Source organism: Sylvia atricapilla, chromosome 3, assembly GCF_009819655.1.
Source record: "Sylvia atricapilla isolate bSylAtr1 chromosome 3, bSylAtr1.pri, whole genome shotgun sequence".
In the NCBI taxonomy this organism is placed as follows: domain Eukaryota; kingdom Metazoa; phylum Chordata; class Aves; order Passeriformes; family Sylviidae; genus Sylvia; species Sylvia atricapilla.
The window spans coordinates 83,075,729-83,100,483 of NC_089142.1; the positions used below are offsets into that span (position 1 = coordinate 83,075,729).

The window sequence follows — 24,755 nt, forward strand, 5'->3', positions numbered from 1 at the left end:
TATATTTAAGTTATCTAAGTGTCTGTGTCTGGGCTGACTTCATCTGCTTGCATTTTGGGATAAGTAGGTTGTAGAAGTGATTTGAAATTCATCAGTTATAGGGGAATTTCCATATCGGTTTCCTATTTGATTAGTTAGACTAGGTGTTTAAAAAGGCACAAAAGAAGCTAGGACTTTTACCTAAAGACATTTAAGTTCAGAAGCCTGATACTGAACAGCATAACACGATCTATACAACCATGCTGCTGTCCATTACAGAAAGTTAACGTGCTTAATGTTTGCCAAGTGTGATCTTCTTTTAGCATTTCAGGAAAACATGAAGAGAAGGACAGAACCCGAATTTAGCAGCCCCCAAAATAAGCAGAAGAAGAGGATTGAAGACTTGGGATTAACCCTCAGTTCTACTTCAGATGATGAAAATCAATTTAGCAATCATACTACTCAAGGTAATGTTGGAGATCTGGAATGTGCTGCTGCAGAGGATGTAAATAATAACCAGGAATTGAACCTACATCTAAGTCCTAATTGATAGCCTGAATTTCAAGGATGTACTCTCTCTTTAGGAAAAAAAGCTACATCATTTCTTTTCACAACCTTGGATTGGTGTAAATTCATTTTGGTGTAAATTCATTTAGGTTGTTTTAAAATTTTATGTTAACCTTTTCATCTGAGAATTGTATGAATTCAGATGTAGAAAACTCTGTTTGAGGTAGATGACATGTGCATGATCCAAAGCTCTAAACATTTTTGTCATGTTGATCTTTTCAGTCTCAGCAGTTATTTCTGGTTTGGAAACTCTCAGTACTGAGGCGTTGTGGGTGTTACACCACAAAAAAGCATCATAATCATAATTTTGTTTAAAAAGGAAGAAAGAAATCAGTAGTCTTATCACATTTCTGCAGATGGGAGAAATTGAGATGAATGCAAAGGGGGCCGGTTGGTTGGGGCTTCTACTTTGTAGGACCATCTCTTATGCCTGGCTCAGTGTGATTTTTCCAGGGGAGAGCAGTGTTGTGAGAGTTCACAGGTGTTTCTTTTCAGAAGGAAGATGTATTTCAGAGTTAACTAATTGTCTGTTTTTTCCTTGGAGCGTGCTTTCTCACCCGGAGTTGGGATATACCACAGATGAGCATGTGACCTACACAGTTGGTATCACTGTTGTGGGACACGTTAAACTCTCCCAGGGTGGTGCTTCAGGTTGCCTCACTGTCATACCTGCCATGTCAGAGTAGTCTTAGGATTTCTCATGGTCATGAAGTGTTCAAGTGTCTGAACGCATAAAGACTTCCCTTGTGAAAATGGGAGGGGGTGAGTGTGGAAGATGAGTGGGTTTGTTTGGGAGCAGCCGTAGTTGCAAGGTATAGTATGTGTACCTGTATGACAAGGCCCAAGGTGAGTGAAGAGGCCAGAGGTGCAGAATGTGAGAGCTGGGGTAGGGAATGCTCTGTGCACTCAGGGCTGAGCTAAAAAAAATTCAAACCAATGTTTTTTTCATTTCCCCCCTCCTTCTGATTATTGAGTTCATACATGAGTCAAAATAGGCTGTAGGCCTAAATGTTTAAGACCAAGTTTGATACTGTTCAAGAATTAATATTTGGATAGAGTTAATTGTTTAGTAGCCTATTACACTCATGTTTTCTAATGAAAGAAAGGAGGTTGAGGAAAGAAGTGATTTGAGAATTTAATCTCAGCTGAGCATGGCTTAGCAAATCTAAAACAAGAAGAGTTGTAAGGGGACTCCACTTAAACTTATGCAGTGGGTAATTGTGTTTAAGGCACTTTATGAGTCTCTAGAAAATAAGACACAGGCTCAAAAAGCAGGTACAAAGTTAGCTGAAGATGCGTATCAAAGAAGCAGAAAGCAGTAACTGATCCTAAAGCAAAAATCCTTGTGAATGTGTTCTCATCTAAAGCACTGTGAAAGAAACAGAATACATCTTGTGTGATAGTGATCTTGAAATCAAGATGGTTATAGAACGTTGAAACACAGGTTGATCATAGCCTTACTTGTCGGAGCTGGAAGCCTCAAATGTTGATATTGTAAAACTCTAGTGTATATTGTGGGGACACAAGTCCTGAATCTTAAAAACTGATTGCTCAGCAACAAGCACTGAGGACACATTGAAAGGATTTTAACTACAGTTGTGTATTTTACTGTGGTGTTTTTCATTTTTACTTCACTTTCTTGTAATGGCCTTTTTTTGCTGATTTTTCAGTTGTTTCCTGTTACTTCACTGATGCTCAGTTTTCCAGAACAGGAAAATACAGATATCTGTGAGTTGAGAGAGAAATAGTCTGTTTTTTCTTAAATTAGACAAATGTAAGAAAAGTTCAATTCTTCTTTTTAAATATTATAATATCTTTTGGGGCTTTTTAACACTTCTGTGGAGCTAAATTATTCTTTCTTAAGAGATTAACAGAATAGATCAACTCTGCTAACAATCTTCTGGTTTATGTCAGGGCAGCTTTTGTAGTTCCACTTCCCCTAGTTGTACAAAGCAGCACAAAATGATTTTTAGCACTTGGCAAACAAGGGAACTCAAGAGGCAGAGGGCCAACACAGCATGGCAGTGCTTGCTGTGGATTGCTGCTGCTGCTGTAGTCCCTATGAATTAGCTGTAGTAAGAAACTTGTGCCACTGCTTCATCCTCATGGTGATATTACCCCAGGAAAATCAGAAGGACTTGTTGGATTGTGGGGCCTCCTTTGGCACCCAGCTGGTACAGAGCAGGCTGAGACAAAGGAGACTACCATGATTCCTGCCCAGATCCCAGGTACATCCTGCAAGTAGGTTTGGGCATCTCTCAGCTGGGGAGCAGCAGTGAGGACTATACAGCTCATACAAGTTCTTACCAACTAGATCCCAAGGTGGAAGTGGGCACAGATAGAGCTTCATTATTTGGTGCCCGTGAAGGTTCTGGTGCATCAGTTTCTGGTAAGAAAGGTTTATTTTGAGCGCCTGCTGTGTGTGTTGATACTTACTACCTTGACTGAACCACTGACTTGATTAAATTCTTCCTCAAACCTCTCTCAAGGTACTTCAGAAAAGATCGGTGTCCTCTGACCTTATCTTTCACTTGAGTTTGTATGTATCAGTAAACTCTAGAGGTGAAAAACTCTCTCACTTGCTGTGGTGAACTTGGGGACCATTGCTATTTAACTGGACAGTGGGGGGTCAAACTGAAGTATAATAAATTTAACTTTCTCTTCTTCCTGCCATGTGGCCATTTGGTAGAGCCTTTGTACAGGCCCAAGCCTATATACTTCATGTGAGTTTTTGGCTAAGTTAGGAATGGATTTACATTTGTATATGGAGGAAAATTCAGTATGTTCATCAAGGTGTAATTGTGACTATTCTCGGGAGAGAATTCCTATGGACCTTCCAGTTCCTCAGGATCATCGCAAAGGTCGGGCACACCACAGTACTGTTGTGGTCATGCTGTGGCTGCTCTGCTGGTGTGATGGGGTTTGCCCAGCTCTTTGTGGGGCCTGGAATCCCTGGGGATCAGAGAGGCTGTGTGTGTCCCTGAGGCAACAGGGAAGATAACCAAGTGTTGGTTGCACAGGGTGTGTTATATTACACCTGCACGCTTCCCGTAACACATTTGAGATACTGAAGTGTCCTCTCTGTGTGTGTTCGGAGGATTTAATGAGTTTCGCTGTATTCTAATGTGACTACTGAGATGTCTTTCTTCCATTTTATTTTATTTTCATTCTCACTTTCTTGTTTGTTTTCAGAGTCTTCCAGTAGTACCAGTGGGTCTGACAGTGAGAGTGATGAAAAAAGACCAGTCTTCAGCAATGAGTTCAAACAAGACTCTCTTGTGGAGGGTACTTCATCTCGCTACTCCATGTATAACAGTGTCTCCCAAAAGCTTATGGTAGGTCAAAATAGGTTTGGACCCAACTATTAAGAACTGATGAGAGTGAAGTGAAAAGACCAGTTTGTTATAAAAAATACTTTGATTCTGATCCTGTTTGTAGCAGGGTTCTCTGTCTTTTATTTCTTTACTGTCTTGTACATACATGAAATTTTCTGCATTCCTGCTTTTTGTTATTGTTCTCTTATTGCTAAAATTTATTGATAGAAAAGCCTGAAAAACTAGCAGATATGAATATAGTTCTTTTAACCTAAGAGATGTGTATATGTTTAAGGAGCAGTGTCTCACATCCTCCTCTAAGTTTTATGTGAAGTTTTAACTGATACTTGAAATGCATGTTCACAGCAAAGAATATCATCACAACACAAATTTTTTCCTATACCAACATCTTTTTTTATGAATCATCCATGCTTACTGAAGCCTGTGATGAATGGCTCCAGGCTCCTCACCACTTTTCTCTCTGAGCAGGCTGTTCTTGCATTACTGAACCTTGTGTAATTTGCTGTCATCTCAAACATTCTTCAGATTTAGGTTTTTTGTGCCCTGCCTCAGTGAAGTGAACTCACTCGAAAGTCCTGCAATCTACAATTGAGATTAAAAATGCTCAGTGCCTTCAAGTCACTTCAGAGTGATGTGCCATTTTCCCACTGCTCTCTGTACTTCCCCACTACAGACCTTAGCAGTAGTACATAAACTCAAGTGCGCTTGCCTCAGAGTGCTCCCTTTGCTCCCTTTATAGGCCAAGATGGGCTTCCGGGAAGGAGAAGGTCTGGGAAAGTATGGCCAAGGCAGGAAGGATATTGTTGAGGCCTCCAATCAGAAGGGAAGGAGAGGTTTGGTCTGACCCTCAAAGGATTTGATGGGGAGCTCAATATTGATTGGCAGGATGAGCCAGAGGTAAGTACTTTCTGTTTTAAGTCCTTAAGTAAAACTTTCTGGTTTTCTCTTGCTGTATTCAGCAAAAACTGGGAGAAAGAATGTGTAAAGCAAGTGTGGTTTTTCTTGGCAGCTGCCTCTTTTCCAGTGTCTCTAAACTGTACTTTGAGTACTAGACTTCTGTTTTGCCTTGATTATCAGACTCTCATAAAGGGGGAATGTGGTGAGGTTTCTTTGTGATGGAGGTGTTTGGGGTTGTTTTTAATTTTAAAAATAAATAATTCATGTTTTTAGTCCAGGAGGAAAAACTCAACAGTTCGCCCTAAAGTCAGGATAACCCCTTATGCTAGCGTGGTGAGGCAAACTTTTGGGCAGCAACTAGTTTTTGTATTTTTCTAGTAAAAACATCTTTGGCTTTTTCCACGACTTGTGTTTGCAGCCTAGTGCCTATGAGAAGGTGGACTGGTGCCCTGAGTGTACCACGGAGATCCCAGATGCCCAGGAGCTCAAGGAGTGGATGACTGTGGGGAAGGTAATTTTTTATATCTTGGTACTTAACCAGCCTAAGACAAAGCAGGAGTACTCAGCCTGGGACAGTTGCCATGTCAAATAGCTGTAGAATAGCATAGACTGTGAACAACCTCTTGAGGTTGCTAGTTTAGCTTTTTGCTTAAAGCAGATCCAGCTAGATCTGATCAGGTTGCTCAAGGCCTTGTTTGATGGAGTTTTGAGTATTTTCAAGGATGGAAACTTTACAGCCTGTTTGGGCATCTGGTCAGTGTTTGACAACCCAGCTGACAAAAGAAAATTACATCTGGCTAATTGACATTCTTTTATGTGGCTTTGTCTGTTATTCTTGTCATGTCACTGTCCATCTCTAGGAGCCTAGGTCAGTCTTTTCTGTCTCCTGTTAGGGACTTCTCCCATTGTTAGGTACAGCAATAGGATCTCTCTCTCTCTGCATTCTGAACAAACTGTTCTCAGCTTTTTCTCATACACCAGGTGCTTTTTCACCCTCTCAATTTGGTGGCCCTTTTGCTGCTTTTGTTCCAGTATGTCTGTTTCTGTACTTGGGAGTGCTAAACTGGATACCGTATTTCATATGTGGTCTCAAGATGCCTAATGGGAGAAAATTCTTCAGACTAATTGCCGTGCTTTTGTTGATATAGCCTAGTGATTGCAGCCTTCATCCATTTTTGGTACATGCTGCATCTGAAATGACAATATCATGCTTGCTAATTGCTCTCTGTGCTCTTGTCCTGTTGCAGAGGAAGTTGGTGATTGAAGATGAAACAGAGTTCTGTAATGAAGAGCTCTTACGTAATGTCCTGCAGTGCAAGGTGAGCCCCCTTCCTAGAGAGGAACTGAAATTTTGGGGAAGCAAGTGAAATAAATAAAGAGGATTGAGTTGTTAGGTAATTGACAAGAGCTCAGAATGTCCTCTTGTCACCTCAATGTTGCTGGGATGACCTAGCATTCTGGTTTTTACTATCTGTTCAGCTGTCTGTCTTGAAGCTCAGCCTTCTAGGAGGTTTTATAGTTTAACTCCAGCTGGCAACTAAGTCTCCCTGCAGCTGCTCACCCACTCCCCATTCAGCAGGATTTGGGGGAGCACAGGAAGGGTAAAAGTGAAGAAGTTGTAGGTTGAGATAAAGGCAATTTAATAAGTAAAACAAAAATCACTCAATGGAAGGAAAGCAAAACAAAGAATTAATGCATTATTTGCCATGGGCAAGCAGGTGTTCAGCTATCTATCCCCTGGAGAGCAGGAGTCCATCACGTGCAAAGTTACTTGAGAAGACAAAAACCATAGCTCTGAATGCCCTTGGCTTCTCCCTTCTTCCCCCAGCATTTTATACTGAGCATGATGGAGTTATGGTATGGAATATCTGTTTGGACAGTTGGGGTCACCTGTCCCAGCTATGTCCCCTCCAAACCCCACCAGAGTGTGTTCCCAGCCTACTTGCTGGCAGGGTCATATGAGAAGCAGAAAAGGTCTTAATGCTGTTTCAACGCTGCTCAGAAGTAATAAAAACATCTCTATGTTATTAACACTGTTTCCATCACAAATCCAAAATGTATCTCAATACCAGCTACTATGAAACAAATTAACTCTACCCTAGGAAAACCGAATGGAGATGATGGAAAGCAGTCACACGCCCTTAGTCCGACTGAAAGCTGGAGGCTTGAATCAGCTAAGGAATTAAGCTCCCTTTTTCTTATCTGTTCAGTCTTCCCTGCTAGATTTTATCATGCCCTTGTAGACTGCAGTCGAGTGTGTGTGTGTATATATGTGGAAGAAATACTTTAGACTGGGACTGCTTTTGAGGTGGCTAACCAGATTACCAGGCTCTGGAGCTGTCAGTACAGAATTTGTCAGGTGTTTATTAAGAGCTGAGGTGGCCTAGAAGAAGAACAAATATCATTATGAGACAGAAAAACATTTTCTATTGTGAACCAAATCCTGCATGGAGTTTTGCTGTCTAGGAGAGAGAAGCAAGAAGACAGGAAATGCTGATGCCCTCCAGCTCTGTGCCAGGTCCAGCTGAGCTTTGTTTCTGTTTGTGCAGAGTGTATTGATGAGCTGGATGGAGAAGAAATGCGCCGAGCCCGAACAAGGTCTAACCCCTATGAGATGATCCGTGGAGCTTTCTTTCTGAACAGGTGTGTAGAATGTTTGATAGTGTTGTCCCTTTCCATGTATGTCCATTTCAGCTGTGGGAGCCAAGGATGAAACCTAACAAGGCCCTGTTTATGTGTTCACAGGGCTGCAATGAAGATGGCAAATATGGATCACGTCTTTGACTACATGTTTACAAACCTAAGGACTACCAAGGGTGAGTGCCTCTAACTTTCTAACAGCAGTGCTTTCTCAGAGAATTGGAAGTGGGAAGAAAGGAGAATCCTTAGGATACTAGCTGGGGAAACAGTCGTGTGAAAGATTCCTCTGAGCAGAGTGGTTTAGGGTGTATGTGGTTTGTCTGTTACAGGTCAGTAGAATCTCCTTAATTTCCTTTTGCCGGTGCCTTTGATAAAGGAGTAGGATGCAGAGCTGCTCTACTTTGCTGATGTGTGTGCTGGTCCTGGAGGCTTCTCTGAATATGTCTTGTGGAGGCGGAAGTGGCATGCAAAAGGATTTGGCTGACCTTGAAAAGGACCAAATGATTTTAAAACTGGAGGACTTCTATTCTGCTTCCAGTGAGCTCTTTGAACCTTATTATGGTATGTAGTACAGCCATCATGAGTTACCTGATGTTGTTGCTTATGCTGCAGCCTCTGTATTAGTGACAGGGCTGGTATGGATACCAGCGGGGGGATCTAGGAGAAGCCTAGGGAAACATTTTGCAAGGTAAAAGGGGGCTGTCATTGGAGAAGGGGGCTGAGATCAGTGAGCTTGCATACAGGTCATTTTTCTGACAAGTATTTTCATTTTTTTCAAGTCATTTGCATTTATTACCAGTCTGGCCTGGGAATATGTTTCATTGTAGCAGTTGATATTTGAGTACCTTGCTTAAGTGAACATTATAGAGTGCCTAAAGATTGCTTGGCAATGTTTTTCTTACATCACTGATCTCAGCCTGAACAAGGTGAATGAGATGATTTATCATAGAATTGTGTGGATTGGAAGGAACCTTAGAAATCATCTCGTGCCAAACCCCTGCTGTGAACAGGGACACCTCCATGAGACCAGATGCTCAAAGCCCCATCCAAGCTGGCCATGAACAGAGACTGGGCATCCACAACTTGTCTGGGCAATGTGTCCCAAGTGACTCATTACTCTGAGTAAAGAATTTCTTGTTAATGGTCTATTTTAAACATACCCTCTTTCAGTTTAAAGCTATTATGCATTAGTCTCGTCATTATACTCCCTTCCCATCTTTCCTGTAGCCCACTTTAGGTACTGAAGTGTGCCTAGACTCCCTAGAAATCTTTTCTTCTGTAGGCTAAACAGCCTCAGTATTCTCAGTCTATCCACATGGGAGAGGTGCTCCAGCCTCCGATGTGCCCAAAGATCTATTAGCAGAGCTAGAGATAGAACCTCATTTGCCTGACTGTCAGCAATGTTTTATATCAGACCTTCCTAGCTGTGCTCTGACAATTGATTGTGGGCTCTTAGTAAAGATAAATAAAACAGATTTGGGCTAGAGGCTGTGTCTGAATTGCTGTGACCAAATCAGCTGCTTAATCCAAGGAGGTTTGTTATGTTAACATGTTTACCTTGCTTTGAGACAGACTTAAAACATGTGTACACAGGCAATTGCTGCATCTCATCTCATGCACTGTAACATGTTAATCTTGATGATGTGGTTTGAGCCCTCTATCTGCCTTGCCTTTAGGACTAGGAGGGGAAATTCAAAGATTGCTAGTATTCAGGCTTCCTTATTTCAAACTATATAAAAGAAACTGGAAGGTGAATGTCTTGCAGAGCAGAAGATTGACTTGTTCCATTGTTGTGCCTAGTGTGGTTTGTTTTTTTTTTTCTTTCCACAACTGACTGGTTGGCTCCCCCTCTTGACACCTGATAGAGCTTTAAGAGAGTGGTTAGTAGCACGTAGGATTAGATCTTAGTTAAAATGAAGTTTCATGGCAAGGGCCAGATAAACACCTTGTTCTAAATGGTTGTAGTGTTTGGAGTCTTCACATTCGTGGCAAACTGGTATTACAGAGAGGAGGAGATACCTGAGAAATTAATAGCCCAATGATTTTGATTAATCTTCTTGTTCCCTTTCTGTTATGCTATTAAGGTCTAGTGAGGTGTGTACAGACTCTGTTCCATTGATGGGAAGGAAGTAGCCTGCCATGATATTTCTGTTGTGAAGAATGGTAACAAATCCCATTGTCACTTCACTTACTGACAGGATGGTTGTGAGGAGTTTAGTTATTGAAACTGTGTCATGCATCCTGGTCTCTTCTGCTTGCTAGTCCTCCAGTTGAGGTAATAGAATCCATAGTTGTAGAAGATCAACAGGGACTAATACCAATAGAAGTTCAGGCTTCCTTAAGGCACAGCTGGTGAGCTCTAGAATACACCTTAAGTCAGCTGTCTAAAACCCCATATGGGGGACAATGTAAGTGCTCTTTTAAAAGAGCCATAGGGGAAAACTGTATGAGTATTTGTGCACAAACCCTACTCTCTCTTTCCCTACTCCCTTTATAACCTGTTCACAGGCTTTTTGGGGTGTTGTTTTTTTTAAAGCTCAGATTACACTGTGTTTGAAAATAGACCTGTTATGATTTTTGGAATGATTTGACTTCATAGTAGAAGGTTACAAATGCACAATATAAAGAATTTTGCCTTGTCTGTAATACATGTTTTGAACAGGTGAGCTGGGCAGTGAGGTTGAATCTTAGTATTCAGTAGGTTCAGCTGTGTGCCATTCCTGCTTGGATGAGAATATTATGTTGTTATATAGTCTTCATTTATCTTTTGCTGAGGCTAATGTACAACTCCTCATTTGAGCATGTTCACCTGTCAAGGTTTTTGTAATTTCTGACTTAAATGTTGATTGAATACAATAGATCATCTGCACATACTGATCTTTTGTTTGTACTTGCAAATGTGTTATCGATTGTCTCCTTTTTTTCCATAGGAGAGGGTGGGATTGATGGAGACGGAGACATCACTCGATCAGAGAACATTACTGCTTTCCAGAATTTTGTTTTGGACAATACTGATCACAAGGGAGTGCATTTCTTAATGGCTGATGGGGTAGGTTGATTTATTTTTCTTCCTGCACTAAAAAAACCCTGATAAAACAAACACCTTGGTCTACATACAGTAGGGTGTTTGATATGTGTCTGTAGCTGTAATGTGAAATTCTACAAGCCTTGCCATTAGAATTCCTGGTGTTTATTCTTTTACCTTAAAGAAACAGAAATGATCATTATTCCATGATTTAATTCCTCAGAATCCTTTGCTTGAGTAACAGATTTGTGGAGATACTAATCAGATGCTATGCACTTTGCAGGGTTTCTCAGTGGAGGGTCAGGAGAATCTGCAAGAAATCCTAAGCAAACAGCTCATGCTTTGCCAGTTCCTTACAGCACTGTCCATTGGTCCGAACAGGTTTGTTTTGTCCATTAATATTCCTCCTCTCTCTAAGGTGTGGGTGGCACTGGGGAATGTTGCTGTACAAATTTATTAGTGCCTTGAAGTTTGCTCTGCTGTGAGTTGCACAGAATTGAATGTGTACACATAAGTACTGAGATGGTTGTCACAAAGGTAAGCAATTTGGTCAGAGAAATAAGCTGTTCTGTGCCTATGTTGCTTTTAATTAAAAGCATGAGCTAAAATGCATTAATTTAATTATTTAATTTGTTGGGTTATATAGTTGTCTTGGGGTATGGTCATGCAGTGTGATAACTGGACAGTCTGTCTGAGTTTTATAGCACTAGCTGGACCAACTTCCTCAATATCCCAGCTGATTGGAACAGACTGGCCTTTATCACTAGGTCTTCCTTTCCTCTAGCTTCTGAAGGCTTTTCTCCTTTAAATCTGCCATCGATATGATAAGAACAAATGATGCCTTACTCTGTCTTAGCTGCATCTCATTTTTGCTAAATGGTGGACCTTACAGTGTCTGATTCTGATGGCTCCTGTCTTCCACTGAGTTCAGTTAGCCTTTGGCACTGATACAGAAGACAATTGGTAAAAAAATTATAATTTTTATCTTGTGCCCCATGTTTAGAAGAACTTGAGGCAATGATCTACTAAGGAGTAGTCTCAAATGTGATATGATAAAAGGAGGCAGCCCTTCTTTATATCTTTACTACATGGGTAGATGGCAGTTTTATAAAAATGCCTACTTTTTGGTTGGGGAAACTGGGAATCTTGTTTGAAGGAGAGGGGCAACACAAATCTTTTCTCTCTAGATAGCAAGTTTTTCTGTTTAGGTAACATCTATCAGTCTTCTCCTAGTCTGAGGTTCCTTGTTGCATATACCAAGGCTCCTCTTCCCTGGAGGCTTTGGGGATAGCATGCTGCTGGGCTGTAGGGCACAGTCTGGGCCTGGAAGGGAAGGATGGGGGAGGTAAAAGATTTGCTTGTGAGACAGCCTACATACAGGTTAGATTCTTCCCAAGGAAATGCTTTTTTCTCCTTACTGCAGAGACATAGGGAAGATGTTTGATGAAGCCTTGCTGGCCCACTTCATAACTGTGTTCTGGATGCTATTTAATTGCACAAAACACTGTTACAAGTTCTGCAGAAGGATTGAGGTGCTCAGTATCTCCTTGTTTCCTTATAATGTGCTAGCATTGGCGTACTTCTTTTTTTCTTTTCCAGGAGGACATTTTGTCTGCAAAACCTTTGACCTGTTTACTCCATTCAGTGTGGGTCTTGTTTATCTGCTGTATTGCTGCTTTGAGAGAGTTTGCATCTTTAAACCTGTGACAAGTCGCCCTGCTAACTCGGAGAGGTGAGATGCTTGAAGATGAGGGTCTACAGACAACAATCCTCTAAATACAGTGATAGATGAATTTGGGTAAACCTAGTAAAAGCTTTGTAACCTGCCTCAATTAGCAGCTGTCTTGAAGGAGGGAAACATTTTAGATGCTTGGCAAATTATGGACAAGGTGAAGATGGTATTTGCCAAATTGCCCTTATGGGGAGGAAGCTGTGGAACTGAATATGTAACAAATCTTGTTTTGCATGGAACAACTATGGTTTCAGTGAAGCCAGAGGATATATGAGAGGTAGGACATGAGCTGGCACTGTGTGATCACAGCCCAGGAAGCCAGTTGTATCCTGGGCTGCATCCAAAGCAGTGTGGCCAGCAGGATGAGGGAGGGGACTGTGCCCTGCTACTGTGCTCTGGTGAGAGCCCACCTGCAGTACTACATCCAGCTCTGGGGTCCCCAGCACAGGAAGGACATGAACCTGTTAGATTAAGTCCAGGGGAGGAACACCAACATGATTTCAACGATGGAGCACATTTCCTGTGAGGAGAGGCTGAGAACTGGGATTGTTCAGCCTGGAAAAGAGAAGGCTTAGGGGTGACCTAATTTGGGCCTTCCAATACTTGAAGGTACTGGATGATCTTTAGGATCCCCTCCAACCCAATGATTCTATGGTTCTGTGATATTATCTATGTTTTCAGTGTACCTGTCAAGTTTAGCAGAATTGATTTACTACTTGAGGGAGACGGGGATGGGGGGGGTGGTGCGGGTTACATAGGGTTACATTTTCCTGTCTTTCCAGAGCTTAGAAAATGTACGATGACTTAGTGATAAGTGAGTTTGCATCTTCTTAAGGATATCCAGGAGGAAAGAGTTCCTGGGATTTGGGAAACTGTCCTTATAACGGGAATGTGGCAGAAAAGTTGGCTCTTTGAAAGAACTGAGTCCACCTGATCTGTCTGCCTCGCTGTGCAGGTACGTGGTGTGCAAAGGCCTGAAGTCGGGGATTGAGGATGTGCGGGCTTACCTCTTCACAGTGAACATCAGACTCAACCAGCTGCGCAACTCTGACGTGGATGTGAACCTTGTCGTCCCACTGAATGTGCTCAAAGACAACCAGGATTTCTACAATTACATTGTCCAGTCCAATGAGAAGTGAGTTGTTATAATTATGCTTGATGAGGGCTGCTGGCTGTAGGCAGATTAATTTAGCATGGCTTTCAGGTGTAAGTTTCCTGCTCTTGTGGAAGTACAGTGTTGATGCTGCCACACTGCTCTGCTTTTGTTCCCTTAGAGGCTGAGCAGAGCAGGGGGACTATGCAGACAGAAATGCTGTATTACTGTAAGTGACTGTTAGGCCTCTGAGTACTGTGTAGAAAAGAGAGTGCTACCTAATTTGTTCCAGTGGTCTTCCTGTCAGTTTGAATCATGTTGGCTAAGATGCCTCATTGCTCTGTGAATCAGACTGGCTTCCCCCTGTTGTCCCAGCACACTTTCTTGTTTTGAACAGTAGAACAATGTTGGTGGTGATTAATTTGCTCCCTGACTAAAACCTTTTCTTCTCTTTTAGCCACTGCAAAGTTCAGATAAAGGCACTAGCCAAAATTCGTGCCTTTGTTCAAGACACGTGAGTATATTCCTTTGGCTTTTGGTGAAGACTGAATTAACCTATTATTAGTGAATTGTTTTGCCCTTGTTTAATATGCCCTTGTCAAGTTGTTGATTTGGCCTTTGGAGCCAGGAAAGTGAAAGTGCTTTTAGGTAGCTCAGTTTGTGTCTACCTGAGTTGTTTGCAGAGATGTGTGGGTGGCTGGAGGAGTCCTGAAAATTGATAGTTTGTTATCACCCTTGTTGAGAAGGGTTTCATGCATTGCATGATTACCCGTTACCATAAGTTAGCTTGCTTCTTAGCAGGAATATAAGCAAAAAGTGACTTACAGCTGGTATATTCAATTCAGCAGTAACCATCCAAGTTGTGTGTGGTTCATAGTTGTTCATTTTTCCTGGGGCAATTCAAGACGTCTGTTTTACAGAGCTAGAATTACCTAAAGTTTGATGTTAATTTCTTGCATAAAACTAAAACCATTGCCATGTTTCCCTGCCATGGCTTCTCTGTTCAAGTGTTATTCAGACATAATATTTGGTAGAAAGTTGAGTGAACATGGTAGTTAGAAATTGTCTCAGAGCTGATTCTACCTTGACACTGTTTTTTGTATGACCTTCAGCAGGTCTTCACTGTTATTTTTAAGTAAGGCTGTGTACCAGCTCTTGGAGATTATCCTAAGTTTGTACAAGTACAAAACTGATTGAGAATATTTATACCAGTGGTACTTTCATGGAACAAAGTGATGGCTGATAGTAGTGCAGACCGTGAAACAAAGTTAAACAGGAACTGGAGGGTGGGGAGGGAAGGCAGCATCCTCTTTCACACAACCCTTTGTGGAGCAGTTCATGTTTGTTGTTCCCAAGCCAGATGCTAAAAGTTGCAAATTTTATAAGGCTGGCATATATAATGCCGTAAGATCAAGGAGGTTTCACCATCTTAACAGTCTGATGTCTTTCTTTAGAACTCTGGTTGAGCCACGGCAGGCTGAAATCCGAAAGGAGTGTCTCCAGCTGTGGGGGTAAGTAAAGGTGTCAAGCAGGCAGATTGTGAAGGTGTCTTTGCTGTAGTGAAACAAGAGTGGAGTTGCAGTAAAGGTAGGACTTTCTAGACAGAGGTTTAATATCTTGTCTGTAGGAAAGTCAGAAAGTGTTTCAAGCTGTTATATAATCCAACAGGATGTCCCTGATTTATTGTGTATGGCTTAACTGAGCAGGCTTCTTTGCAGTTGAGAATATTTCATTGTACACAGAGTGAACTCAGCACCTAGATCCCAAGTAGCAGAGCTCTCTGAAACATCTTATTTTATGAGTCTGCAGTTTCTGTGTCCTGAGCTTTTGACTAGTGAGGCCATAGATATGGCAGTTAGTTTCACAGACTGATGGTGTCTTTGGTGAAAGACATCAAAACATGCATCACACCAAAGGTTTAGACTAAATCTTTCTGGAGTTGCCAGTTGGTTTCTGTGAGACATGGTACGCCTACATTAAAATTGCAAAACATGTGAGACATTTTATTTGCCACATCTCTTTTTCATCTCGAATCCCAAGGGCAGGAGTTTCAGAGGCAGGATGTTCTGTCATATATTGACAGCAGAAACATTCCTTTAAATGTGTCAAAGAGTAACATTCAGTATCAATTGTTTGGATTTGTTTCCAGATTCCTGATCAGGCTCGTGTTGCTCCTTCATCTTCAGATCCCAAGTCCAAGTTCTTTGAGCTGATTCAGGTGAGACCTTGCCTAGAGTCCTTGCATACAAATATAATTTTTTTTCATATTGGAATTAAGAGATGAAGAAGCTAGTCCTGGATTATTATTTCATGTAGAAGTTGTGTTTACCTGCCTGTTGATGTACTGTGTCTGTCTTGCTTTTTCCATGCTTTGCTCTTTAGGGCACAGACATTGATACCTTCAGTTACAAACCCACTCCTCTGAATTCCAGCACACTGGAGAAAATTCGCCAGGTGTTAGATTACCGGTGTATGGTGTCTGGAAGTGAGCAGAAGTTCCTCTTGGCGTTAGGGGTAAGTGCTAAGAACAGTCTGGGAGTTTAGCTTATTCATTTTAATGCTACTATTCTGCCTTGCAGTTTCATCCCATTCTTTCCCGTCTCTAAAGGCCTAAAAGAATCCTCATCAGCAGTACCTGAGACTGCTAGTTATTTATGTTTCTTTCTCCTGATGTCACTGCTTTTCACACTAATTAACCTTGTTTCTGTAATCTCAGCCTACACAGAGACCTGCACTCCTGCTAGTGCCTGTAATTATCTTCAGTGTCCTTCTAAAAGAGTTCTATTTCTGGCTCGCTCTTCGGGTGTGAAAAGTCACTGGTAGATTAGAATTGGTGTTTTTGTTCCTTTGCTGTAGAGGTTAAGGTTCTTTCTTAAAACTTACAACAAAGAAACTGCCTGTGACAGCCTAGGACAAAAAGATTCTCTGAGGGTTGCTCTGCAGTTAGAGGTCTCTTCTCCACCCCTGCCCTCAGGAAGCCTTGGCTGAATCTGACTGTCTCTATATACAGAAATCACAGATCTACACCTGGGGTGGTCGCCAGTCAGACCGCTGGACAAAGCTGGATTTGAAAACTGAGCTGCCACGAGATACTCTTCTCTCTGTGGAGATTGTTCATGAGCTGAAAGGAGAGGTAGGAGCCTACTCTCTCTTACCTCATTCTGCAAACACAAAGAGCAGTTTCACCTAATCTCTGTAAGATACCACAGAATAAATGTTCCGTCTGTGCTGAGTCCAAGGGTTTTTTATTTTTTTGCATATGATCTTTAGAGTAACTATTTTGGATTAAGTTTCTTTCTGTCCAATGCTAGAAATATGAGCTTTCAACATTGTTTTGAGAACACTCTGGTCCTGATGTATTGCTGTTCTAAGTGGAGCTGCACATGACATTGCCACCATGACTTCATGTGCCTGTGGCTCTGTGGGTACATAACTGCTCAGTAGTGACTGCAGGCTATGGGAAGAAGACCCTTGTGGTATATTTGCAGTGTAAGGTGAAAAATCCCAGCTGCTTGGGAGTTTCCCTGTCCTCTGGCACCTCAGACAAGGGTACTGCAGTGTGCTGGGCTTTGTGATACCTGATAAGGCGCAGATAGCAGGTGATGGCAGCCATGGTCCTGCCCTCTCTCCTTCCCCTAGGACAGAACTGGGTATTTGAGATACATCAATTCTTGGAGGATGCCATGTTCTCTGTATAATGGGCAGCATGGTGCTGCCCTCTGTGTTTCTAATATCTGGAAAGGTGCTTTCTTGCTGGAAGACATGTCCTGTCAAAAAACAAGCTATAAAACAAAGCTAAATATCAACAGTCTGAATAATATATCTCTGTATTCTCCTCCTTAGGGGAAAGCCCAGCGAAAAATCAGTGCCATTCACATCCTTGATGTCTTGGTGCTGAATGGCAATGATGTTCGAACGCAGCATTTCAACCAGAGGTATGTAGGGTCTGGAGAAGCTTTTTCTTGTACATATGTAGGAGTGACTGGGAAACAGTGTCTAGACAAAAAGCAGAATGCTGAGCACAGGGAGACAAGTGCATTCAGCTGAAACACTACCATAAAGATGAACTGTGAATGAAGCTGCTCTGAACTGAAGTACATAAAGGCTTTTCCAACTGTATCTTCTCTATGTATGAGGGCAGCTCTATCTTCTTTCTTAGTGTAGGGTGAGCCAGGCACAGCTGGGGTAAACTGACCGTTCTGGGAATATAAATGAACTGAGAGAGAAGGAACAAGCCCCTCAGTTTCCTTCCTCAGGGACATAATGTCTCTACTAGTCCTGCTAGCCTGATAAATGTATCAGTGTTCAACAGCATGTGGACTTATACAGTAAGCTATAGACACTCATTCCTAATGGATAATAGGCAGTATCACTGGGCACTGAATTGGGAGAGTGAGGTGGAAAGAAGTCTTGCTAGACCCATTTGGCTAGCAGTGGAGGCAGTCTGCATGTCCTGAGTTGTCTAATCACTTTGTTGAAACTGCTGTCTACCTGCTGTGCCAACGGCCTTGTTAAATTGCTTTCTCTTGGGTTCTCTTTCTATGTTCATTCAGAATTCGGCTGGCAGAGAAGTTTGTCAAAGCTGTTTCCAAACCCAGCCGGCCAGATATGAACCCCATCCGGTGAGTGATGCCTCCTTCCCTCAGCCTCGCTTGCCTTGGTGTCAGTGTGTTGCAGGACCTGAAGGGAAGTTAAGTTTCAGGCTGATATTCATCATTCTGTTATGTTCTTTGGAAAGAAACTAAAAGCTTTTGATATATTTAAGGTAAATATTGTTAATGGAGTAGCTGTGCCCTCCTTTCACATGTCAAACGTGAAGAATTCTGTCCTTGTCTGCCGTGAAGGGTCAGCAGCAGTACAGTGATGCTGACTGTTAGTAAATGCAGGACTGACCAGCATCTATGAGGACAAGGCTTTAGTTACAACCCCCAGGAAAGTTCCTGACAAAGGGCTTCAGCTTTGGTTGTCTCCTGACCTTCCATTTCATTAATTCTACTGCAGTGTAGCATAAGAGCACCACTGTGAAGGTATCAGATACGAATTATGGACAAAACAGCTTCTCATTCTCAAGCTGAAGTGCAGCAATATCATGAAAAAAATCTGGAGGAAATGAAAGAGCTCTTTTCCTTGATGGCTTAATGCAAGGTAACAAGTGTCTAATGTCTGTCTAATGACAAACACAGTTGTAATAATTTGGAGGAGCCCAAAATGCTGATGAAGGCTGAAGGTAAAGTGAGAAGGAGAGCTGGGGGAATGGATTGTAGAGGGGTCATTTGCTGCTTTTGTGGAAAGGTGTTAAAGTGTTCCTGCTGTGCTCTTTAGAGCCTGATGCTTGTAGCTGTATGTGGGAAATGTTGGGATGTCCAATCAGAGGCAGTGCTTTTTTAATTTACTGATGGGTTTTCTGTGTCTCAAAACAACAGAACAAGTTTGATGTAATGACAGAATGAGGACTCAAAATAATCTTTGCTGATTTTAAAAAAAGCTCTTTTACCTCAGGGTAACTAACAAGTCTGTTGCATCTGAGGATAATAATGGTGAAAATCAGGTTGTTTAATTTTACTGTGAGGCCAGCATGCAGAGGCCAGAACCTGTCTGGGACTGACCTTGGTCAATTTATCTGATGGGTAAACAAAAGCACTTGACTTTCATTGTTTTTACTTTTCTGTATAGTCAACCTGAGATAAAATGCACAGCTTCCTTAGCAGCAAGGATATTTACCTGCTGCTTACAGCAATCCAGCCATGAGCATGCAGGTGTCAGGTTTTCTCAAGCCAGGAAAAACTAGGCACTGAAACATAAGATAGAGGAGAAGGGTGAACCTCGTTGTGCCTGACTACTTCATGCTGTGTAAAATCAACCATTTGGCTGCTCCCTGTAGCTGGCCAGGGGAAAAAAGCACACTTTAAACTTTTTTAAAATATTTTTTTGTCTTTTCTTCCCAGAGTGAAGGAAGTATACAGATTGGAAATGGACAAGATTTTTGTGAGGTAAGTGATTGGTGCAAATAAAACATTGAGGCCCACTAAGGTTATCACTGGTGCACAGGAATGGGAGAGATGATCTCATCTGTGCTAGTGGAGTCATGGAGAAATCTGTTAGAGCTCATGGTGGCTGTTGTTCCTGAGATGCTGCTCACTCAGAGCATCCTTCTGCTGCATTCTAATGCTGTAGATGTGGCCAATGCACTTCATAACAGTTGGAGTAGCAACAGTGCTTGAGTTTGGGCAGAACTATCACTGGCTTCTCAGTGGCTTGAAAGGTCAAGAATTCACACTTGGAATAGGAACCCCATTTGGGTTAATTATGGTAACTCATCACAGATTTTTCACCACAGCACTCAATTTGCAGCCTGATCTAGACAGATCTGACTGGTTTCTCTTGTCCTGTATGGGAAGACAAAAAAAACCAACCCAATTCTTCAGGATTTGATCCTGTCCCGTGCAGTGCTGTCAGTTCTCACTGTGACACTGTGGAGAAGAGGTGCAGGGTATGGTATATGTACAAGCACAGTAAAGGAAGAAACACTCTATCGCTGTCTTCTCTCAACATTTAGGTTAGAGATGAAAGTCATCAAGAGTTCAGGGGGAATGCCCCTGTCCTACACCGGCCGAGATGACCGGCATTTTGTGCCCACAGACTCTACATCGTACGGACTATGAACGGTAGGAAGGAGAGTCCCCACTCCCTCTCAACTCTTCTTTGTCTCTCCAAGTAAAAAGTATTGACCAGGCTTGCTCATCTTGTAACTTGGTAAAAAAATCAATGGCAATATTCCAATGGCTAGAGATGTAATGAGGGTAGCTTGGATTCAGGTGAGGTTTGGGTATTTATATAGGTCTTTGTGTTGTGGGTTGATTAGCCATTGTGTGGGTAATTCCATTTATTACATAACTGATTACCTTCTTTTTAATGAGATAATAATTTTTCATCAAGATGTTTTCCAGAGTAATAGGACATGGAAATACCCTGTTTCAAATGTCAACTTCTAAATACAGGGAGAAGGGATTTTTCTCAGTGAATAGCGAACAGCTTGCAGGGGAAGCAGGTTGTTGTGGGGGAAGGAAGAAAAAAAGTAATAGAAGGATCACAATTATTCTTATAGATTCCTCCTCACTACTTGCACTGTATGTGCATTTCTTCTGATATTCCCCGCCCCCCTTTTATTTCTACCTGATCCCTGTAAACCTTTGCTAGATCCCTGGACAATGGCATACAGCAAAAACTTCAAGAAGAAATTCTTCTTCAACAAAATGACCAATGTAGCGACATACAACCCCCTTCTGAAGCCATTGCACCCTTTCAGTGAGTATGAGCCAGAGCTGAGGCTATGGATGGGGTATCTTTGTGGTGGTGTGCCTGGGTGTTTAGAAGGGAGCTCAGCAGTGCTGTGTCCTTGCAGTCGTTTGAAGTGCAAGCGCAGCTGTTCACCAGCAGGGTGTGCTGCAGGAGCCGGCCCTTCTCAGGCTTTCAGGAAACTGCTGATGTGAAATCATGGATTTGCAATAATGGCTATGAATTACAAACCTCTCACAACTTTGTTCCGCTGTCTGCAGCAGACTACAAGTTACTGAACCTCCTGCACACGGGGAAGTAGAAACTGAGCCCAGCAACTCTAGTTTGTCGTGTCTCTGCATTTAACTTGTTTGGTTAGAAGTTGCTTATTTAAAAGCAAATCCCAGTTCATTTAGCCCAGGCTCTGGAATAACCTGTGGGAAGCTTGGAACTTTTCTTAAAGAGTGAGAGAGAAAAACAGTGGCTCCTTGGGAAAGGATGGAGGGGTTTGTCATTGGACAGTCATTAACATTGTGGCTGCTGAAAACCATCTCTATCTACTGAGTACTAGGCTGAGGGAATTACCCAAGTAGAGCAAATCCTGAGTCTGATGCCTCAGGGCTCCTGAGTAGAGATGTCCTGCACTACCACTGTTACCCAGGACTGTGCCTCTGAGTGAGAACTTCATATGAAATAGCACTCCTGATTTCTCACTTTTAACCTTGTTACCTGTCTTAGAGCAGTGTTTTCAGGAATCCTTAAGCCTTTCTTCGTGTGGTAAATGGCAGAACAGACTTAAAGGAGAGGCACATGATGCTTTTTACCTCAGTTTGTCAGGATGGGGTTAGTTCTGCCTATGTACTCCGAAATAGGCCAGCATGAACCTACAGGAATGGCTGAGGTGGTAGAGGAAGTGCTTGTGTGGGACTCCAGAAGGGATGTGTTGTGGTTAGTGAGCACTAATATGTCTATAATTAGCCACTGACATTTGCTCTTGCTGCTGTGCTAGTACTGCTTTGTTAGAACAGAAGCACTAAATAAGCTATGAATATTAAGTGTCAGTAATTGTACAAACTAAAGGCTGCTGTGTTGGCAGTAATTAGCAGCTCTGATTTCATTATGGCTGAGACTTGGTTGATGCAGTGAGGAGGGCTGTGCTTGATGGATGGAGTGGAAGATGGCATTGTAGGACCAGAACTCTCAGCAGCGACAGTGCTCAATAATTTCACATGAGGGGAAAGAGGGAATGATCCTAGCTGCTTTTGTGCAGTGGGAGGTGCTGTTTGTTTGCAAAGCTCCATAGGACAGCTGTTACTGATTATAGTAGGTGTGTAGTGAGGGATTAGGTTACTGCTCCTGGCAGACTTTCTAAATTCTTCATTAAGGTCTTTCCATTCCCTGCAATGACAGTTTCATCCTCTGAGAAACCTGGGAGGAGGTAGGGTTTTTCTCTAGTGACCTGACTTCTTCCAGCAAATACTGAAATGAATTTGAGTGAAGCTAGAATTAACAAGTTTGTTTCCATGGAAATCTCTTAGGCTTGGCTGTTGCTGCACTTTGAGGGCTGTAGAGTTTGTAAGGTGAATGAATGCACTGGTGTTTTCTAAGGCACCTGTTCTGAGTATTTCTGTGTGGCTCCCATAGCAAGGGCAGCAGTCTTTTGCTGGGATGGAAGTGTTTTCCTTTCCCTTTCCTGCCAAACTAATCTTGCTCTCCTCTCTGCCCACAGTGTCTGCCATTACAGCCGCCTCTTCTGGGAATGGGGGGAAGGTGTCAAAGTGCATGACTCTCAGAAAAGACAAGATCCAGAGAAGCTATCAAAGGAGACTGTCCTCTCTTTCATCCAAGCACACTACCCCTAACCCTGCTCTCTTGAGGGTGCAGGGAGGGGCCGAGCCCAGCTTGGATTCTTCAGGGACTGATGGGACTGGGAAGGCTCCACAACTTCTATCCCGGTATTCTCCAGAGCTGATTTCCTGGAGATGATTGAACCAGAGGCTGGTATGCAGAAGGCACAGGATGAGGCTTTACCCTGGTATATATATAGTACAGCCCAGGTAACACCTAGTGCCAGAGTACCCAAGGTGGCTCCTGGAGCTGAGGCCTAATGTCCTTGTGTCCTGACATGCATGAGGCCAAGGGGCTGGCAGCTTTCTTTGCTCCTATTCAAACATTCAGCAAGGTTTGTGGAGCTCTGTGTGTGCCACATCTCCCCAGGCTTCTGCTTCTCCTGCAGCATGGGAAGGAGCAGAGATGTTTTGATGGCAGAGCTGGGCAACAGCACATTGAAGCAGCCCTGCATTGCTCCTGGTAGCTGTCTCCTTGGCATTGTCAAAGGCTACACTATCCAGTGGAGGGTATTAAGTCCTTGGCAAGCTGTGGGCAAAAGTTAAATATTCTTGTCAGTGTCTCCAACATTTCTCTTGTCAAGGCACTCAGCTAGCCACTGGCAGTTCTCATGTTATGGCTCCCTGTTGGACAAAGGCCAATGCAGGTGATGAGTACAGTTCCTGGCACAGATCTGATGGGCTCACACCCCTGCAAGTTGCTGTGACAAGGATTTCCCCTCTCCAGGTTAGTGACTGATGCGAAGCCAGCAGCCTGGGGCTAATTTGTGAAAAAGTACCACGGTTGGTGTACATGCTTCATGGTACTTCTGAGACCAAGGTGCTTTGATTCTTGGTACTCTACATTATTACCTAAACCTTCAGGGAGGAAAGTGGATGTGGGAGGGAAGACACAGAAAGCTAGGATGCTGAAGTCTTTGGAAGAAATGATGGGAATGTCTAACTTAGTTAAAAAGACCTAGGGCTTCAGTAGAAAGGTATCTTGACTTTAACTATGTAGGTTAATCAGAAGCAATCCTATCCCCTGACTGTGCCCACTGGAATGTTTACCAGATTTTCCATTTTAAATATCAGAATGGCTTTGAAATCCTCTGTATCTCATCTGGCTCTGGAACTGCATCTGAGGTAAAGGCACAGAGCTGGGAAACTCTCAGTATGGCATTTGTGTCAAGACTTCTCCATGCTTTTCTGTGCCAGGCTCAATGTTGGCTTCTGTTGCATGTTTTACCTTCACTTCTGGCTTCCATGGCACTTTGCCAAGTCTTCCACCTAAATCAGAAGATAACACATAGTTGAATGCTTTTGTACAAGCAGCAAAGATAGTCCCTTTTGATTTTTTTTTTTGTTTGTTTTGTTTGATTTTTGTTTTGTTTTGTTCGTTCTTGGCTTGTTTTTAAACAAAGATTGACAGTAGGGAGAAAAGTGATTTAGGGGTTTGTCTGAATTGTGCCTTAAGGAAAGCTATAGTTCTAGAATCTATAGCAGTTGTTTAGACTGTCTTTTTCTCCACATCCATATGAATGATTTGAACAAGTCTGTACAGCAAAACATAAACATTCTGACTGAGACACAGGTCTGTTGAATCAGTTAAAGGACTGCAGGCTGTTAATGCATCCTCTTGGCTGATCTGTAGACCCTCTCTGCTCTCAAACATTGGTAAAACACATATGAAAGAAATGGTGGCTCTTCCCCCTAACCAAGAGGTGTGTCACTGGTAGCTTTGTCTTGACAAAGGCACTTCATGAGAGATGGGGAGCAATCTCTCCCAGTGGGCAATAAAGTACCTCAACAGTCCAGCTGTGTACAGTTGGCTTTTTAAACCAATCGGCAGTTTGAGTTCTGAGGACCTCTGTGGACTGCCTTGAGGCTGTTCCAGTGCCAGCAACACATGCTGCTCCCTCTGCCAGGCTCCTTTGCGGAGTGTTGTGTCCTCAGCTCAGCTTTGACTCCTGTGGGCTGGCAGACAGAAGAGTGACTAAGAAGTAAACTAGGATCAGCGTAGGCCTTGGAGGGTACAGAGAAACATGGTCAGTCTACAGGCTAGCTTTTATGAATAGATACTTTGTTTACTCAGTTGTCTCTAGTTTCTCATTTTAATTTGCTTTTATTTTGTTTTGATGCACTGAACCTTGATTCCAAATCTCCCTTCAAGAAGGCAAGCATGAGCCACCAAGCTATTTGCTTCCCTGCTGAGGGATTATGTTGAGAATGGCGGGTGAGGAAGGTCTTGCTGAAGGGAGGGCTTATGTATGTTAATTGCACAATGTATTGTTACTAGGATTTGTATCATTTTGCGTTGACTTCTATGCGTTCATGTTCTATTTACAATACAGCCCCTTTAGTTCACAGCTGTGCTTCTTTCCTT

General features: G+C 42.5%; 1 protein-coding gene across 1 annotated transcript; it reads left to right on the forward strand.

Annotated features, from left to right (window-relative positions):
* Nucleotides 1–288: 288 nt before the first annotated feature.
* Nucleotides 289–24,738, forward strand: CMTR1 (cap methyltransferase 1). The gene is given in 27 exon segments (XM_066316017.1): nt 289–446; nt 3,739–3,881; nt 4,621–4,711; nt 4,714–4,778; nt 5,197–5,289; nt 6,026–6,097; nt 7,330–7,421; nt 7,524–7,595; nt 7,779–7,926; nt 7,928–7,979; nt 10,349–10,467; nt 10,727–10,814; nt 12,043–12,175; nt 13,131–13,310; nt 13,726–13,782; nt 14,723–14,779; nt 15,417–15,486; nt 15,651–15,782; nt 16,279–16,401; nt 17,112–17,203; nt 17,822–17,890; nt 19,214–19,258; nt 19,825–19,904; nt 19,907–19,933; nt 20,466–20,549; nt 20,552–20,573; nt 22,273–24,738. Coding segments are annotated over 27 exon segments (2,469 nt in total). The 5' UTR covers nt 289–316; the 3' UTR covers nt 22,406–24,738.
* The last annotated feature ends 17 nt before the right edge of the window (nt 24,739–24,755 follow it).